The sequence below is a fragment of the Ptychodera flava genome, chromosome 19, assembly GCF_041260155.1.
Source record: "Ptychodera flava strain L36383 chromosome 19, AS_Pfla_20210202, whole genome shotgun sequence".
In the NCBI taxonomy this organism is placed as follows: Eukaryota; Metazoa; Hemichordata; class Enteropneusta; family Ptychoderidae; genus Ptychodera; species Ptychodera flava.
Genome location: NC_091946.1, coordinates 15696136 through 15716922, shown reverse-complemented (window position 1 = coordinate 15716922; position 20787 = coordinate 15696136). Strand labels below are relative to the sequence as shown.

Here is a 20787-nt window from a genome sequence, read left to right as displayed (position 1 = left end):
CTCCATAACCATGGATGGCTCATTCAGAGTAGCTTATCTTGCACATGTTACTATTTACCCAGGTTTAATGGAATTGGTCTCACACTTTCATGGGAAAAGAAGGAGAGTAGTAAGCATTACGGTCCAGATGACTTTTCTGTTAATCAGTAAAGGTCTTCCTTGTCGACTACCACTTAGTTTCAGGTTAGTTTGAGAATAGAAAGAAGTCTGGCACGTTTGTTAAATTCGAGTCAGTTCGTGATCAGTTCTTTCATGTCTCCCTTATAATCAGTAAACACATTGGGTAAACTAAAATTGATTCACTCAATATTCAAAAAATTAAAAAAGTTAAATTTGGTTGAAAAATTATTTTAATATATGCTTTTTGTCTTCGACACACTGTGCGACGTATAGACAAAGAGACTGTTGCTGTCACATGCGTCATGATCCTGTAAATATTGTTCCAAAGTTACAGTTGCGGGGCCTTTCAACTAAAGCAATACCCCTTGCACACTAATAATACTATACTTCTAATGTCACAACTTAAAATGATACACAACGGATTACTGGTTCATCCTATGCATTAGGGATAACTCGTTTGACTTGCTCAGAGGAAATCGAAATTGTCTTAGTATGGACTTGTCGCTTCGTGTGTCATCCAGATGAATGAAAAAGAAAAGGTATGACCACATGTTGTGTTCAAACTTGACATGATGGCGGAAACCTTTTCCATAATGTTCAAAGTCATGAGCACCTCGTCTTGGTGTAGAGCGAGGACTGGGATCATTGTACCGTACGTCTGTCGTATTGTCGAAGCAGGGGGTTTCAAGGAGTACACTAAAGGCATAGTTTCAATAATACTACTGAGTTTATTTATCGATATAAGAATTCTCCAATCCTGAATACAAGCTGCTGCTGTCTGCATAAAGTGAATATAAAATGTCATGGAAATGCGTAAATGTGACGAAATACTCCACTATCTCAACTCCAGCGTCCCTGGTAACCTACTGCCAACCTTCATTTCCAAGGCCAACACAATCAACACTACAAATACTGAATTATCTGATTTCTCACGGTCCTTCTCTAATCTACATCATTTACAATTTCTGGCCTGATCCTTGACCTTTATGCAGAATTAGGAATGAAAGGATAAAATTCAAAGTAGGGGAAACAGTGTACATCAATAATTATGATTATCATTACATAATTATAACAATATCACAATTGTAATAAAGCACAATTATAATGATTATCTTATAATCATTTGATAAAAATTATTGTTTGGAAACTCGGACAATGGAAAGGTTATTTCCAGGGTTTTGCAAATGATTGAGCCTTCAATCCCATTTCCAATTCTCTTGGTTAGGTTAAAGGTACCATTATTAGTTAATTGAATATGATTTGTAAGGTTGCGTAATGTGTAGCCACTCATTCATTTTAACTGCAGATAGCGCCATCATGATTTTTAAAAAATACTCAATATTGGAGAAAACAGGCCAGAATAAAATGGTACACTTAAAACGTTAGGGTAAGTTTGAGTCATAAAATGCTGCATATGTTGTCAAATAAAAAGTGAATTGTTGAGTTTGATAATTTTGGAATGAAAAGCATATAGAGAAAATTTTACACATTGACAAGCAATTTTAGAAATAAGCAATTTATGATAAAAATGTGTTAAAATCATCAAAACATGGGAGTGATTATATAAATCCTAGGCTAAAAAAACTTTACTATTGATGTAATAGGGACTCTACTCAAGTATGTATTTTTAATTAAAGTATTTTCAAATCAATGCAGTTTGCGATAATTACCATATACTACTGATTTTCATAAATGAATATCCAAGTACCATTTAAAAGTCGATCTCTGTTATATCAGATCATACATCAAATCCATAACTCACATATCATCGGCATGTTGAAATACTTCAAAAATCCTTCTTTATAACACTTATCTTTGACGTGGTCTGGTTGTAAAGTTCAACTCGATCTTCAAGGCTGATGTTAAAAAGAACTTAAATCCCGACAAAAATATCGTAATGTAAACACCATTCGCTTGAAAAGAATCAAATAAAAAAGCAATTCAGATGAAAGAAAAAGGTCGAGTTTAAATACACAACTCTTCACAATAATTTTTTTTTAATAATTAACTCTTAGAGAAGTTTTTACGATGAAAGCATAAAAACCGCATAACTGAAAGAAATATAAACTTTGGGATACATTAAATCATGCAGACTGCAACAAGGAATCGTCGGCCTTAAATACGCACACATGTATTTAATTCTAAACATGTATTTAGCATTACTAACTTGTGCTTGGAATGAACCTTTCTTTATTCCAATTAGCTGTTATCTATGCCACTGATTAAATAATCTTGTAAGAGCTGTTTATAAGTCTTTGTCTACATTGCACGTTATACATGCTCCGTTATTAAATATAGCTGCAGAGACACTTGTACATTGTCGTGTATCTACAGAACACGAATTAAATATAGTGTACAAATCCAGTGTAAATAGACAAGTGATATGAAAACTTGAGAATTAGGCATAAATGAAAAACAATGTTTTAAATTTAGTCAACTAGAAATATTTCGGTAGGTTATTTTACAATATTTCGTAGATTTTTCAAATGTTTCCAATTGGTGTAGTTTAACATATTCAAACCAGCAACTCGACAATTATTACATATTAAAACACATGAAAGGCCAACTTTTTTCCTTTTATTATCATTCATGTACATGAATAATCGCCCATGGTGCAAAGAGACGGTTTTAATCAAAAGGTATACAGCTTGATAAAAACTAGCGTAAAACAACAAAGTACTAAAATAGCTGTTTAAGTGTTAGACGTAGCCTATAGCACATTGGAAAACAACATTTTACCGACATATCCGGCACACTGTCACTGGAAATATTCACAAGATGATAGCCATTTGGCAGTTCTATGGAACAAAGTCAATCTATCAATGCTTAACCCTTCTATCTCCAAATCCCATTGCAGATGTCAGACATTGCGAATTAATTAGGTTCATTTGAAACTTTGACGGTAAAAGGGTTAAAGCATGTACTAACAATAATGTCGGACAAAATGGTTCAAATAACTTTCTCTTTGATACTTTTTGTTTCCTTGTCCAAAAGATATGGCCATTAAATTGTATATGATAACCTTTGTATCAAAAGGGTCCCTTTTCAGAACATCTTTGAGTCCCTCTTAGACTCTGTAAGGTCCGCACTACTCCTAGGTTGACTGGATGAAGTTCTTTCAAGCATACGTGCCCACTGCACTTGTTTCTTTTGCTGATACTGTTTCCGCTCTTCTTTCTGTCTCATCTTGTCCTGATGAAAGAAAGAAAATATTATACAGTTCCTCAAAATATACCGACAGATTATATATACATACATATACGTTTTACTTAAAATTCTTTGCTGCTTGGAGAGAAGACATTAATGGGGAACTTGATTATCATGTGAGAATTTTTTCCTTTTTTCCTTATTTTGCAGCAAGTATATATATTATAATATTCGCGTTTTCAGATATACAGAAGACCTAACGAGGTGCTGAAATGGTTGTCAAGTCGTTATCCATAAATTCGTACTTTTACTAGTAGTTCCCCAAAGTCTAACCTTATAGCCATCTCTATCTTTCTACCAATCCCTACCCAAGGATGACATGAGTAATCAGATATTAGATTATAACATGATTCTAATGTAAAAGGCAAAATTACAGTGTGCGACTTACATCATTTGAAAATATGTAAGAAAATGTTCGTAATAAACTGTGCATAGAAGACTGTAAACAACAAAGTACGGACCTTTTCATTTTGTCTTAGGATGAGTTGGTCGATTCTTGCCATCAAGTGATCTATTTTATTATCATTGTCATCATCTTCATCAGCCAGGCATAAAGCACGGTTCATTGGAAAGTAACTAAACCTATGATTTTCTCTCTGTCAACCATGCAAACATAAGAAATATAGAATGGAGTCACTTAACAGTTGAAGAAAATTGATCTTAAAGACTGTGGGTGTTTAAATTCTGGAGCATCTGTCAAGAAGCCTGTAATCTTGTTCAGCATCTTTAGGGATCTTAAGAGTATTCTTTATTAGTGGTATCAAAACTCTTTGGTTTGAAATTTTGATTGTCACAGGTTTCTCTATTGTGTTGAAAATATGTTGAGAACAAGAGGTGACATGAACTATTAAGTTTAATTCGCGGTTTCCTTTTTTGAATTAGCCATTCAATTTTACAATAGAAGGGTCCCTTCTCTCGTCAAAATACCTGGAAGCTTGGAAGCTTACTGGTCCTTTTACTGGGGTATGCTTTTGCTGATCGCTACCGTATATCCTGTATGGGACCATGAACACATATCTTTTTTGTACATGAATTCCCCTACAGAAACTCTGTTACCAATATGTCAAACAACACATAATGAAAGTAAAGGCATCTGACTAAGCATTGAAAAGAAGTCGTGACTCACCAGCCTACTGACATACAGCTCTATGGCAGTGTAGTCGTTGCTTCGTGTGTCATCCAGATGAATGAAAAAGAAAAGGTATGACCACATGTTGTGTTCAAACTTGACATGATGGCGGAAACCTTTGCCATAATGTTCAAATTCATGAGCACCTCGACCACAGATAAAGCAGAGTGTTCTCATGTCTTCGTCAGTACGCCACTGTATGCAAGGTATTGGGGAAAGGAGAGTGTATTACTTTAGCAGATTTGTCAACTGTGAACAATCTGGATGTGCACCTGACAGTCAATGACATGTTTGACGACCAGTCAACTTACCAAAACATTATTGTCATTTATGTTATTTTACGCAGAAGTAGTAGAGTTAAATTGTGATATCGGATCTAAGTGTACTGCCTCATAACAAAAGGAGTGAGTAACTATCTTTTATATTTTCATTATTTTTGCCATTGGCAACCAAGCAATCATAAATTATGAAAAATTGTGTCGCAGATCCTTCTGGCTTACCTTGGCATTTCTCAGTTCAGAGAAGGTGTCGACAATGATACCAAAGATGATGTTCAATCCAATGGTAATGATGAGGATATAGAAGGTTATGTCGTAGATTGCACGTAATGCATATGCTGTGAAGGAGTTTTCCTCGTCTGGGATTTTGAGATGCTGTAAATGTAAAAAAAAATACATGTATCAGAGTTAAAGGTAGAATGCACCTCTTGGATAGACATTCGGACTATATTAACAATAATTTCTCCTGATCTACATCTCCTTGGGAGCTCACTTTAAAGCTCTTGTAGTGATAAATATTTTCATGTCTTAGCCTAGTCTTTCGATAATCGAAGCAGTAAGAGTTAACACAGGGAGGGTTGCCATTTTGGATTTCAAATTTCAGTAAATATCCTATACTCTATTGCTCTTGTAACAAACTTTGTATACTGAATCCTGTTTTTATTTATTATTAGTAAGAGACTCTTACAAGCTGAATTGATAACAGTTTTTTTCAAAACTTTGATTCTTTCACATCTGTTGCGCATACCCCCTAAACAATGACCTTCTCAATAAAAAGGACCCGGTAACTCTTTGTCAACCTTTTATCCTCTTTTGAATTACCATAAATGAAGTAAAGTTCCTGTAAGATAAATTTGCTAACAATGGGATTTGTCTTTAAGACACTGTACCTGAGACGAGAGAATATACACGTCCAAATGCAACTACATACATACAGGCAGACAGACAGACAGACAGAATTCCATCCATCCATACATACATACATACATGCATACATACGTACATACAAACATACATACATACATACATACACACATACATACGTACGTACGTGCGTACGTACATACGTACATACGTACATACGTACATACATACATAAATACATACATACATACATACATACATACACACGTACGTATGTACGTACATACGTATGTACGTACATACGTACATACACACATACATACATACACACATACACACACACATACATACATACATACATAAATACATACATACATACATACATACATACATACATACATACATACATACATACATACATACATACATACATACATACATACATACATACATACATACATACATACATACATACATACATACTGTGTATGATACATACAATATGGACAAACAAATAAACAGAAAGATATATAGGCATACAAATAACAGACTGGTATACAGGCGAAAATGTAGACACTGATGATGCACAAAGGTACCTCTTGTGCTTGACAAGGCGCCCATGCGCCTAAATTATCTAGGGCAACCTACCTGCTGCAGACCATCAATCAAGCCAAATCTGACGCATGTGACCAGGCATTCAAACATATTACCACAGTATAAACCTTCGCTCTCGTCAAAACTGCTTCGCAGAAACCCAAATCCTATCACAGTGTAGATGTAGATGACGATGAAACCAAACAGAAAAACCCAGAGTAATGACAATCCTGTGAGAAACATAATGCAAAAGAAGACATCAGATGGAGAGTTCAGCTACTTGGATTTTTTATTATTTGAAAGTGGTATAAAAACTACTTGATATTTCGATAAACTAATCAAAAAACATTGGACCATATGCAGATTAGCAAAGGCATCAAATACAAACGTTCTATTTCCGATATTATAAAAAACAATAAAGGTAATTGTTTGACTCCAAACAATCGTCCGGAAAGTAAAATATAGAAATCCTAATTTAGCATGCAGATATTTGTAGCTTTTTTCATGAAATCAGATGGTAGATAATCCCTTACCATTCAGTGTCACTGCTAGCAACACCCTGTTGAGGAGTTGGTTCATAATGACAATGTGTAGTAAGTGGAAACAGAAAAAATATCCCCAATAGATAGTTCCCAGTATGGAGAATCCGAAGATCATCTAAGAAGACAGTATAGAGAAAACACACTCATTCCTGGTAATATCAACTATTGGCAGATACACATACGGTCTAACCTAGTCTCTTAATGCCATTTCAAGGCACGTTTCCATATTGGGACACTGTTCTCTGATTATATTTACCCTTGAATAATATTGCAGAAATATTTGTAAATGTCATCAAAAAATCTCTCTCTCTCTCTCTCTCTCTCTCTCTCTCTCTCTCTCTCTCTCTCTCTCTCTCTCTCTCGCTCGCTCGCTTGCTCGCTCGCTCACTCTGCAATTTGTACGAAGATTTCAATTTTGTATTTACCACATAGTAGAAAGTTGTAAAACTAAAGAACTTGGTCTCCAGGTGGGATTGTCTGTCTTCGACGGTAACTTCATGTCCAAGCATTCCCCTGTATTGATAAAGGCAAATGGGAAATGTCAGCAGACGTAAACCGAAATTGGTGTACATTTGTCTATGCAAATCTAAGACCCAATCGAAGAAAGGCTTTGCCAAATATTAAATATTTGATTCTTATCCTTGACTCTTGACAAGCTGATGCACTTTTCGCGGTAGGACATTACCAAAAAGTGACCCTATAAGGATGGCGGAAACACACCTATTTTTATGACTTATCAAGCGTTTGCTGCATTTAAAACATCATACATTGAGCCTACTCTTTGTCTTTCCTCGCACAAATACGCCGGCATTTTTCCACTTTTATCTTTGAAAGTGAAAGAAAGATATAATAATAACAATAATAATAATAATAATAATAATAATTAGTAGTAGTAGTAGTAGTAGTAGTAGTAGTAGTAGTAGTAGTAGTAGTAGTAGTAGTAGTAGTAGTATTGTTGTTGTTGTTGTTGTTGTTGAAGAAATATATTAGGCGAAATAGACCTTAAACAAATAGAACTCGTCAAAGACTGACTGAATCACGGGCATTGTTTTTTTAAATGATTGTGTATGAGCGTAAAATAATTGACACACAGTTAATATAAACACGATTTCGTATTTGTGTTTTTGTTGCCGCCGGAGAACCTGCATCGTGATTTAAAAAATAATAGCCTCACCAGAAATGAGGAATCATTAATACAAAACAAAGGGAATAGAAACAATCGTATTTCGCTGGTTCACCCAATCGATTATTCTTTCTCTCTCACACCAGGTCATTCTCCATCGCGGCACAGCAGAGTTCTTATCCGCCCATAATTATCACAATTCTGTAGCGCGTATTCGAAGTGCGGCGGAGAATGTTGATATGACTGCTGTGTACATGAGCACGGTGGCTGCCCTGGAACATGTACGCGATGACAGCCATGCACGCGAGCGCTTCTGAACTATCGTCTGCTGTCCCGGCCTTATTTCATTCTCATAAGAACACGGAACCCGATGATTTGCGTTACAAAAAAGGGGAACAGGGGAACAGATACTGTTACCCTAGAAAACGTACACAAATGATAAACTATTTTTTGATATTTGCAATGCAACTCACTGACGATAGAACGTAAAATATGAATGAAAAACGAAATATCTGAACCGTAACTCTTGACCTGCCAGGTTTGTTCACATGTTGTGTAATTTTTAACGCACATAGTCAGGCTCAGCGACACACATTTACTAAGTGATAAAGCGAATATCCTCTACGTACATTTCTATCATTTTCATAGCTTGATGTTTGTAACTATGCCATTTCAAATTTCATACGTCTTTTTGGTGACGGAATTCGACTCACATCATAGGTAAATACACATTGTCTAGAAATGATTTGCACACCCTTGTGTATATATATCATTACGTGAAACGACATAGCGCAGGTCGCACGAGCGTACGTATGCGTAATGTGCGTTGTTCTGCCGCGGCGTTTTGCATCGAAAGAATGAGGTCAATGTGGCCGCTTGTGACGTTCATGTAGCCAAGTCCGACCTTGATCTGTGATTTAGCTTAGTCGGCATTTAAATCTCAATGGCATTCTGTTATAAATTTTATTACAGAGTTACCTGTTAACATCGAAGTTCGTATAAGCTTAGTTTATGCTACCAATTTAGAAAAACAGAGTGCCCGTGACTGAATTATACTCATGAGCAAGGGCCTAATGGTGCCAATAATTATGATAAGTATGTGTCATATGTGGCTGGACTAAAACAGAAGTTTCGATTTTTAATTTGTTTAATGAGCAGTCGTGTTGGGTAACAAAGATTCTTACCTGAAGAAATTTTTTACTTCATTGCCGGTAGGGAACCTCGGATGATTGGAAAGAAAGAAGCTTACGAGGAGACAGGCTGATATTAAATTATGCACACCACCCAACAAATAATGTATTATCCACCAGGCGTTCGCTCTTACCTCTGGTTTTACTCTAGAAAACGAAAAAGAATAACATGTATCAATGCAAGATAGTGCTCCCATCTGTGTTGATGTAATAGTATAATAACTCTTGAAGGCAAACTTTAACTGAAGATTTTGCATATTATGTGCTTTAATTTAAGGCTTACAGTCACAGTAACAGAGTTTCCTGTCCTCACTCAAACGCGTCGTAGTTAGTACACCGATTACGAAATTTGTGAATTTTCCTCTTTCAGTCCTATATCAATGCTCCTCCAGCCGACACAATAACACAAATAGAAACAATGTCAATCTCAAATCGTAAATGACGTCGAAAAGGTACGATATTCAAACATTATTTGAATATATAATTATTTATGTCTACATGGGCAAGTTACTTATCCATAGAGAGTACATTAAAGGGGAAGTTCACCAAGGATGATTTTTACATATGTGCTAGCTTTGTGGTCACTTACCCCGGAAAAGCTATTTTCGCCATTGATAACTCGCAAGATTTTTTACAAAAACTGACAGAAATAGTACAGGAAGTTGCCCATGTAATTTGAATCATGGGAAAAAAGCGCCAAGCTTGGAGCTTGCATAATGTGATATGGAAGGGACCATTATCCCATGGGTATGGCATTGTCCACTCATCCATGCTTAAACAAGTCTGTGCATATTTACATAACTTTTGTTTATACTGAGTATCCTTGCATACAAGATGATTCACGTTTAATAAACTGTCCACTGTCAGATTTTGTGTTGCTGTTTACCACTGTGTTACTGTGAGTGGACAATGTGGGGGCCATACCCGTCTGGAGATGGTCCCTTCCATATCACATTATGCAAGCTCAAAGCTTGGAGCTTTTTTTCCCATTATTCAAATTACATGGGCAATTTCCTGTGCTATTTTAACGGTTTTTGTAAAAAATCACGGAGTTATAAATGGTGAAAATAGTTTTTCCTGGGTAAATGACCACAGAGCTACCACATATGTAAAAATCATCCTTGGTGAACTTCCCCTTTAATAGTGATTAAACGGGTAAACATTCACAGCTGCTTATGGAAATACATTCCATACATTACGACTCGGACTAAGAAAACTGAAATTTTTTTCCACTCTTTTCAAAAGTCAGAAGTTAAGTTCACGGTAATCGTACACTTTATCAGTTGCGAAAATATAATCAAAGGTCCACAGAGTAGTTTGTGTAAAGTTGAGTTTTGTGACAGCGTTGGATATGCGATGACCACATCAATAACACCCACAAAATTCTGCTTTGTCAAAACAGGATGAAGTTTAAACCATACTGCATTGACAGAAACATGTAACTCCTTGCAAACAGTTTAACAAGTTCAAAAAAGTCTTCCTTATACTGGTTTGCCATTTTAATCTGCAGTAACATTGGAATTCCAAAACAATTTTTTAAATTATAGGCCTCTGACAGTGATTTCGGCATCAGCTGAGGTATTTGTACACAGGGTCTCTGCTTTCATTACAGGCTACATTGCTAACACCTGCGGTCCATTCCTCTTGTGTACGGACCAAGCAAATTAATATAAGAAGAAGCTGTTTTATAATAATAATTTGGTAAGCTAGGTCGCTTGACTCAGTGTTTGTACTAGATACACTACACAAGGGAACTTACATGGTTGAGTCCTCTGGAGCTATCCACATTGCTACAATGATTATGTTAATTGCAAAGGAAAGTAGCAGTAGAGACCAGTGCCATAGTGGTCTGAAATGAACAGGGGAGGGTGTCATGTAAATGTATTGTTCTGAAAAATTCAAGGTAATGAAAAATGAAACGACAATACTCGCGATTATAACCACAATTATTTAAACAAATACGAAGTTTTGTGTCCACGTCTGTAGGGAGGCTTGATTGGAAGACGATATTGTGAGGCAATTACCGAGAGTTAATATTTGTTTCATCACGTTACAAGGCGGATATTTATTTTGAGAGAGTAACATCTATATTTATTAAATAGACATTGTGACAGTACTAACAAATGTAACGTATCAAATCTATTTAACACACAAGAAAATAATGCCAAATTTGACTGATTGAAACTAAACTTCAGAGACAAGAAATAGAATCGGGTCCTTACGTTAACACTAAGAAGAATTTAGCTATGTCATTGGAGAGGATCTCCTTCTGATATCGAATATCATCCATGATGTCTGTTGACCAGTCTATAAAATCTGTGATTTTATCATTTGGGGACTCTCTGCTTATGTGCCATTTCACTCTTTCCTTCACTGCTTCTCTTAAGACAGACTAAAATTAAGAGACAATTACAGTGTGTTGGTTATAGTACCTTTAAAAAACTCTTATTTCTTACAGAGCTGCATATGGAGACCCTTAAGGTTACATGTGGTACAGATACATATACTGGTATTCATACAGTGCACAGAAAGAATCACATGGACAATGCTTACTTTCGGTGTTCGTAAAATAAAAGCAGCTCAACACATCATTATGTAGCTAGAACGTTCAACCTAACATATAGATACATAGACGATGTTATTTCAATGAATAGCTCTAAATTCAGTAAACATCTCGCTATGATTTATCCTCCAGAATTGGAGATTAAAGAAACTACAGAAACGGCCTCTTCTGCTTCATGTCTGGACACTTTACTTGAATGTGACTCTAATTGTCACCTTTCTACTAGGTTATATGACAAGAGAAGATTTCAACTTTAGTATAATCAATTTTCCACACCTCATAAGTAATATTCCACTCTCACCAGCTTATGGGGTATACATTTCCCAGCTTATTTGATATGCTAGAGCATGCAGTTCATATGGTGATTTTGTAGAGAGACATGGCCATCTCTCTTACAAACTGTTAAATCAAGGTTACACCAGAGCAAGACTTGTCTCTATATTCAAACGCTTTTTGGCAGGTATCGCAAGCTGGTAGATAAATACAATATGCCTCTTCGACAAATGAATGCTGATGGCATTGGTGACATTGGGCCTTAGTTATTGACCACTACCGATCTGACTTATAGATTGATGTATGGCGGATGCCACATGCGGGGTAGGATGCGCTTACTATTTTCAAAACACCTGACATCACTTCTTGGTCTTCTGGCCAGAGGTCCATATATCTTTCTTTCATGAATATGACTTTGTTTGTGTACCGTCTATTTACCGTCTGTTCTGTGCTGTTTTGTGTTTAAGTTTACGACTATTGTCTTACGAATTCTGACCTAATGTCACTGGATTATGGATTGGTATGATTGCGATTATTTTCATATATTGTTGTTTGCGTTATTGGTTGTTTGCATTGTATGGTATTGTGTATTTTTTGTTTAACTGTCTTGTGTAAAGGACCGATTAGGCACGGCAATTCGATAATCATTACGGAGTCAAAAAGTCGATGGGCTTTGCAAATTGTGTGAATCAAGAAAAAAATGGTGGGGTCAGTTTTGTGTTGACTATAGAAAACTTAATAGCGTTACAGTATCTGACGCATATCCTCTACCAAGACCAGATGAATTGATCGAAGAAATTGGTTGCTCGAATTATGTATCGACTTTCGACCTTACAAAGGGATATAGGCAAATTAACATGAGCATGTTTGCATGGGAGAAGTCTTTCATGGATGAAATGTGCCATCCACTTTCTAGAGTCTAATGGATAAGACATTTAATCGGCCCAGAGTGAGTATACATGGATGACTTTGTTCCGCATGATCAGTTTTGGAAAGGTCATGTCAAACACCTGAGTAGCATATTTGAGAGGTTATGTAGCTGTAAACTAATAATAGATAAACTAAATGCTATCTTGGTGGCAGTGAGGTTTTTTGTAGGGTCTGGTGCTGGAAGTGGAAAAATAAAATCTATGACAGATAAGGATAATGCTGTCGTCTTTTTTCCAAAACCAGAGACAAATTATAATGTCAGATCATTCAGGGTATTACAGGAAATTTATCCCAAACTCGAGGCCATTCGCACTGCAGTGATGAATTCCTTTAACATTCACAGGCAAAAAAGTCACCCTTGAAGACAATATCCACGCATGATAAACTGTTTTCGGGAGCGATTGTAGCATATTTTGATTGTAACATTTTGTTTAGCGTAATCACACATTGATATATTCACGTATGTGACTGTTAATTCTTCTTATACCAACAATGATTGGAATGAATCTGCTTGGGCATATTTTTCAAAAGGTTCTACAAACATGGAAAATCATTAATGAATGGCTGCAAAGCAACCTTACTGGCTTGTATCACTACCAACGTTGTCGCACGTCCATATATTATCGTACTTTGGCCTTCTGTAAAACTTTAATTGAAACTGAAACTGTTCATGCATGTCTGAGTAAGATCTGACAATGTTGGATCACAAATTGTTATGAATAAATGTATGAAAGTCATGGTACATTGTCCTTATACCAACTTTGAATGATTTCTGTTTAGGGATAGCTGCATGATAGCACTGGACTTGAAAATTCATAACCAAATGGCCGACAAGCAGGCGAATCAGATTTTATCACAAATTAACAAACGATGTTCATATGAATGTCATGGTAAATTGTCCTTGTATCACGTTTGAATGGCATCCATCCAGGCATATCTAAGCATAGTGAAAGTATATGACAAGATACAATCAAATTATAAATATATTTCTTCAAGTGTGTTTTTCATTCAACAAAGGGACAATGGCATTATTAAATGACTGCCCAAATTGACAAATTAGATAGGGGATATAATTGCAATTGATGTTGTTACTTTTCTCAAGAATATTGATAACATAAATTACCAACAGGGGCATTGCCGACGGCTTTTACGAAATAAATCCTTACCGTGTCTTTGACCCTGAAGTGTACTTTCTGTACTTCACCATCTTTCAGCAATTCAATAGACATTGAGTTGTTGAGAAAAAAATTCCCGGCGTTTTGACACTCTTCCTCGTTATTTGAATCATTGTCCCCAGGCTTGACCAAGTCTGAAGCATACATATGTAACATACATGTAAGCAAATAGCAATAAAGAAATTTATTGATATTACGAAGTACAGAATAAGTTTTTGGTTAAATCTACCTATGGGATTCAACTAATTTTCCAACATGCCCTTTCATATTATCCGGGACTTCATATATCAGAACGATTCTATAAGGGGAAAACAGGAATGGTACTGAGTTGCTTATCTATTCATTCATGTAACAAAACCTCAGCAAGAATACTTATTGTGAATAAGTAAACAAAATAAATCAATTTATCAGGCGATGCAGTATTTCAAATGTAAACCAACAGCAGTAAGGTATTCGATTTAACACGCAGTCTTTCTGTTCAGTAGAATTGCTCTGATACATTCAACAATTATTAACTCTTCCAAAGTTACAAACCAAGCACATTGTTCTTGTAAACAGTTCGAACAGAATTATTGAATCGATTATGACACGTCATGGAATGACACCGGATATGAAAAACTAATTTCAAAATGTGTGTCCTGTGGCCATATTGGAACACATTGTGACACAATTTGACATGCGCATAAGTTTTTCATAACATGTTGCCTTGGTACCTAACTTCAATGAGTTCTGTTCAGAAACGTCTGCCAAGTAGCTTTGGGAGTTGTAAAATATGTAATGAGTCAGCTGCACAAAGGGCAAGTCGAAAGGTATCATTAATAAATACATTTAAGTGCAAATGTACGTCATATTATATAGCCTTGCAATAAATTTGAACGAAATCGGCCAATGCCTGTCTTAAATGCGGCTTGGGACAGGGATGGAGAGAGATATGTATGCATGCACACAATGCATGCATGGAGCCCAATTCTAAAATGCAACAGATTTTGTCAGTGGGCATTTAGAAGTACCACTGATGGAAAATGTCGGTACAATATCATCTTAAGACTAAGCCTGACCATAAATCAAGATACAAACTATGTATGAATATCTCCAAGTAGATTAAAATCCATTCACATTTGCAGCAACAACGTTATGAGGGTAAGGTAGCTATGAATATTTCTACCTGTAAATACAAATTCACGATATCAAAGTACCGGGGTAGATTCGAAGACTTTCATTAGCATCTTGATTTTGACATTTGTAATGATTATAATCACTTTGGCTTGTTCTCTAAGGCCTTGGGAAAATTGCAATGTATTTTCTAACGCACTGTCCCTTGGGGTGGTAAACGAGCATAACAGACCTAATGATTAAAACCTGTATCACATGTCTAAGTCTCGTTTTAGAGAAAAACTACCATCATTCTTTGTCTGATGCAAAACAATATCAGGAAACAGAGAACTAAATTAGCTCACATTCTTTGCTAAAGGAGCAATCCATGTCTTCTAGTCTGCACAGAATATGATAGTATGCAAATCCAACTTCAGTGTAGCCTTCTTTCGAATCCTTGTCAGCACTCTAATGAACAATAGCAATATAAGGAAAAGTGAACAGTTATGAAGAATTAGCCAATTGATTACATGCTGCATATGCTGACTGTAATAATGGTAATTTTGCTGCCGTTACAAGCTGCATACTCTTAAGCTGACTGAAACTAACGCGGAAATACTTTTTAATTCGAGGATAAATCCGAAATTTAAAGATTATCTAATACACAATAATGCATTTCCCATGTCCGGTTGTTATTATCCTTAATAAACGCCCAAGTCTCAAATATCTGAAACTATAAAATACTGAAACATAACAATGCAAAAAACTGCACAACAGTGATTCAAATAAAATCATGGTGAAAATCATTCATTTTTTTTGGATGCTCTTATATTGTGAATATCAACCATTTGATTATCATTCGCAACTCAAACTAAAAATTCTGTACAAAAATGGGAGATGCAAATAACAAAGGCATTATACCCCAAACAAGGGACTAAACGTATGTGCCTGCGAGGCAGGAGCATCTTTACCCGTTAAGTAAGATGGTTGAAAGGCTGAATTGTCTTTGTGTGTTTGTCACTCTGGCTTTCTGTCTCCATTTGTCTCTCTGTCTTTTTAATATATCTGCAGTATGTCTTGGGATATTAATGGTCATAATATCCATTCGTCATCGAAAAATCATGTCAAAAGTCGTATACATCTTGTCTGCTGTTTGTTTGCCTGGATGACTCAGTGTTTCTCTTTCTATGGGTTTTAGCTTTCCTACCAATCTTCCGTTCATATTGCTTTCGATCTATGACGTTCTCCCAATGCTGACTGACTGACCTACCATTTCTATAAGTCTGACTGACTGACTGTCTATCCGTTTCCCTGGCTATCTGTATGCCTTACAATGTCCTGTTGTCTGTCTATATTAGCCAATTTGTTGTTTGTATGTTTCACTGTCTGTCTGCCTGCCTGTCTGTCTATCTTGCTATCTTCTGTTCATTGTAGTCAGTTGAAAGTAGCTATTGGCTGTCTGTCAATGTCTGCTTTGGTGACTATCTGTCCGTGTTTGTTTGTTTGGCTAGTCTATGGTCAGCTGGTGCTAGAAGCCCCGCTGTAATTGTCAAACGTAGGATTAAGCGTTGGCGAAGCTGAGTACAGACGTGATGAAAACCCACAGCCTGATCTAATGTGCACGAATTTTTCCGCGTTTAAATACACAGTCATTCTGCAAAAACCTGTAAGTAGAACACCCTGATCATAGTAGAGAGCTGGGATATATGCATTTCAAACATTTGCTTAAAGCAGTTCTTTAGTGTAACTCTATAATTTTTAAAATGTTTGTTTGACAACTTCTCTTATTGTGTAACTGAAATGTATATACTTGTTTACAGTATGTTGAAATTATTTACATGATAAGTGCACCTCTGCAGCTGGTGGGATCGGGGATAAGTACGGATTACTGGCCACACCCTTTCGCTACGCACTGACTTACGATAAATATCAGATATTGCTAGTGTCCAACAATTACATGCTTGTCTGGAGAAGCCTGCCTTCTTTCGCTTTTCAATTATAATTTATACTGACGTTAAGGGAAGCCTTTGCTTTATCTCAGTTCTCATAATTTCCCGATCAAGCTACTCTTCTGTCATCTTTCAAAATAGGCAAGATTAGATTTGGGCTGACACAGTGTTTCACATCAAGCACCGGTTACCGTTTAAGTAAGGGACATATTAAAGGGGTGTTTCCCCGAGGAACAACCTTCTAATTTGTATTTTTCAGATGCATCCAGTCTTCCCAATCTTGCCATAAACTAACTGTAGTGTTAATATCTGATCACAGTCACCCTATCACAAGTTTAAAATATGATCATGCATGTATCTCAATGACAGAAATAACAGAAGTTTAATATAATTCTTACGACAAAAAGACTTACGTTACTTTTCCTGTAATATTCAATCATGTTTGAGTGGAGGGCGTCCTCATCAATGGTCTCTTGCACTTCTTCTGCAAGCATCGACCAATCAGGACCGTTCTCTCCAATCATTGACATGATGAGGTTTGCTATCGACATTTTTAATGTGTCAACCTAAAAAGCATAAAAACAAAGTGCTTGACAGCTTGAAGCGAAAGTTTACACAAAAAGCTTGATAAAATGGTTTAAAATTGCACAGATGATTGTGGGATTGATTTGTGCTTGACACTGCTCATTTTATCAACTCCTGATGATAGTAACAGCTTATCACATAACATTTTCAGTCTGAGCAATGATTCGCAGATGACACTACTACTCACTCCAGTAGTTCATTAAGAACTCAAAATATTCCTTGCTTTTGTTTTACTTCAAGTAAGTTTAATATAAAAATTCATTTTACGGATTCTCTATTATTCAAATTCGAATCAATCCTTTGTCAAGACCTTTTGCACGAGTTTGAATAGTTGTTTCTGCCAGCATATACAACCTTAGAAATACACTTGATAGACATATTTATATAATCAATGTGTCATAATTTTTTTTTTTATTAAAGACAGCTATGCCTAATATACTAATAGTAGCTTGTTTATATAATTTAGTTTCGACTTCAATGAGCAAACTATATGTAACTTTTACCCAGTATTCCGCTTGCCTTCAGCCTAAATAAGTAATTGTTATTCGTCGGAAATGAATTCAAGTCCACCGCAGATTGAAATAAAACTATCAGTAGGAAAATTCACTCACTGGTCTTCAACAGATAACGCTTGGACGCTAAAGACAGGGATAATCACCATATTATAGAGAGTTGAACAAGAAACTGCAGTTCAGATTAGAGAAGAACGAACAAAACTACTAAAAATGGCTAAATATTAAAGCTAGTTGGGCATTCAGGCATGTTCAAATACTGAGTTCCCCTGATTATCATTTTGTTTCACCTCTGATTTTTCGTGCAGTCTGCTCTCCAGGTTGGTATCTCTCAGAATGTAATTGGTGAACTCAATGATCTTGTTATCAAATATCACACCACAGTTTGCATAGTTCCCCTGAAAAAGAAACAATATATACATTATTTTTGAGACTGTCAAGGAAGGTTTTGCTTTAGGTCCTTCCAATTCATGAGACTAGAGTGCATTGGGTCATGGGTTTTCAAATTGAAAATCTTCATCCTTAAAATGCTTTTGAAAAGCGATGTTTACTTCTTGAAAGAGATGTCTTAGATTATCACGAATCTAATTTTCTTAAGTGAGCTCATTTTGAGACATGTACGCTCTTAACTGTCTATTATCGTACCCGTTCGGAACTTAATTCTTTTAACTTGGTCAATTCTTCTCTAATCCAAACATAAATGCAATGACGCCTGTTTGTTCTCCTTGATTATGAAACTGACAAATGCATAGTTACAAACTATACCATGAGGATACAAGAACTAGAAGACTTAAACAACTTTCATTACTGAGCTGCGCACTACATTCAACCAAAATTGCTATTTGTAACATTTTGATGATTCATTTTTTCACATAAACATTAATTTTCGGAAGACCAACTAAAGAAAAAAAAGAATTCTCTTTTACTGCATAAATAACATCTGATAAGGAATCATTCATTTAGTTGATAGAAATATTACATTTTCGAAGACCAAACAAAGAATTCTCTTTTGGTATATCAATAATATTCGATCAACTGATTGTCACTCAGAGCTTATATTCTTTTTGTTATATCTATTGCTAAAATTTATGGCGACTGGACTTACGGATGCAAATTCATTGAGAGTGCTGAACAGCTCATTCACTAGACCAATAGTAGAGTCATCGATATTTGCGTAGACAAGTTCTAGAAGTTTTGCAGTCTCAGCCACTAAGTTGACACTCTTAATGTTGTCAGGCTGTTCACGGAGATAATCCTACAATGCCAAAACATCATTTGATTCATACAAGACGAATTAAGCACCAACATTAACGTTATCAGTATAGCTTTTTATTTTAAAATATTTAGGTTACACGATATGAATAAATGACTACAATGTCATCAATCTTTGATTGATTGATTGATTGATTGATTGATTGATTGATTGATTGATTGATTGATTGATTGATTGATTGATTGATTGATTGATTGATTGACTGACTGACTGACTGACTGATTGATTGATTGACTGATTGCTTGATTGATTGTATCTATAGATCAACTCAATAAATTACAGTATGATTAATTGATTTTTTCTGGCACCTGCATTCAATTCGTGGACATCATAAATCATTATGTTTGAAAATGTATTCAAAAATTCAAAACGAAAAAGATCATATGTTCACTTTTGATCAATCAACAAATAAAAGTCAACGACAAAGGATGAGGCAAGCGATGCTCTCTCTCTCTCTCTCTCTCTCTCTCTCTCTCTCTCTCTCTCTCTCTCTCTCTCTCTCTCTCTCTCTCTCTCTCTCTCATATGCTGCTGTATGCTTTGCGAAATAGCTTGTACCAAGATTTGGCCATGTATGCAATCAAACACAGCAAAACACAGCAAAACAGTGACTTATAAAATTATCTTATCCGTAATCTGTATTAACCTACTCAGATATCTTTCGTTTCTCTACCGCCTTATCAATCGCAACTTGCTAAAATAAAAAAGGGTTTGAACACACTGCTAATAACGTTATACTCTACCTGTAGTTCTCTGTTCTGTCCATCACACATCTGTCCAAGTGTCTTAAGAACAAGTTCGATGAAACCATCATCTTTGAATTCCAAGTCATCTGCTTCTGCTTCTTCTATCATCTTCTGAACTTCAGGGGGTAAATTCTGGCAAGATTGCAAAAATGTTTTAGGGAAAGCGTAAAGATGTCCTTGAAAGTTTTAGGGAAATTTTCTGAAAATTAGAAGAATGAACAATTCTTTGATGGAATTGATGGTGAGATTTATAGCTACAGAAGGTCATAGTTGATTCTTCAATAAACTAAGAGTGAAATAAGAAGTAAGGAAAATAGAAAGCGTGATTTCCGGTATGTACATGATATGAATAAAAGTTTATATAGCGCATGAAGTGTTTGATGCGTTAACCACATTTTCGCTGAAGGAGGAAACTGTCTGCTTCAGGTATGCATCGTAAAACGTGTACATAAGAGTACTTCGGCTCTATATTTTGAACCAAAATATCAAAACTAATGTCGTTTGCTGGTATAACTCACTCCAGGTACATTTTTATGGGGAAAAAATAAAGTATACAGATTACTGCTATATTTTCAAAATTATCTTACTCTCTGTTTAAAAACACTTTTTTTGCTTTATTGCTCTGCTCAAAGAGCGTAAAATT

At 35.8% G+C, this 20787-nt stretch overlaps 1 protein-coding gene across 1 annotated transcript in view; it reads right to left on the bottom strand.

Moving 5' to 3' along the window:
- Window positions 1–831: 831 nt before the first annotated feature.
- The window catches only part of LOC139118691 (inositol 1,4,5-trisphosphate-gated calcium channel ITPR3-like), an 80515-nt gene continuing 60559 nt past the window's right edge, over window positions 832–20787 (bottom strand). Inside the window, exons 54-69 of the mRNA XM_070682109.1 lie at window positions 20142–20276; window positions 19232–19381; window positions 18417–18524; window positions 17443–17595; window positions 15446–15548; window positions 13980–14122; window positions 11270–11439; window positions 10807–10896; window positions 9042–9194; window positions 7160–7247; window positions 6726–6849; window positions 6247–6422; window positions 4957–5109; window positions 4454–4651; window positions 3789–3923; window positions 832–3312 (exon numbers count right to left, since the gene is read on the bottom strand). Coding sequence (XP_070538210.1) covers window positions 3166–3312; window positions 3789–3923; window positions 4454–4651; window positions 4957–5109; window positions 6247–6422; window positions 6726–6849; window positions 7160–7247; window positions 9042–9194; window positions 10807–10896; window positions 11270–11439; window positions 13980–14122; window positions 15446–15548; window positions 17443–17595; window positions 18417–18524; window positions 19232–19381; window positions 20142–20276 — 2226 coding nt within the window. The 3' untranslated portion in view covers window positions 832–3165. The remainder of the gene's footprint in view (window positions 3313–3788; window positions 3924–4453; window positions 4652–4956; window positions 5110–6246; window positions 6423–6725; window positions 6850–7159; window positions 7248–9041; window positions 9195–10806; window positions 10897–11269; window positions 11440–13979; window positions 14123–15445; window positions 15549–17442; window positions 17596–18416; window positions 18525–19231; window positions 19382–20141; window positions 20277–20787) is intronic.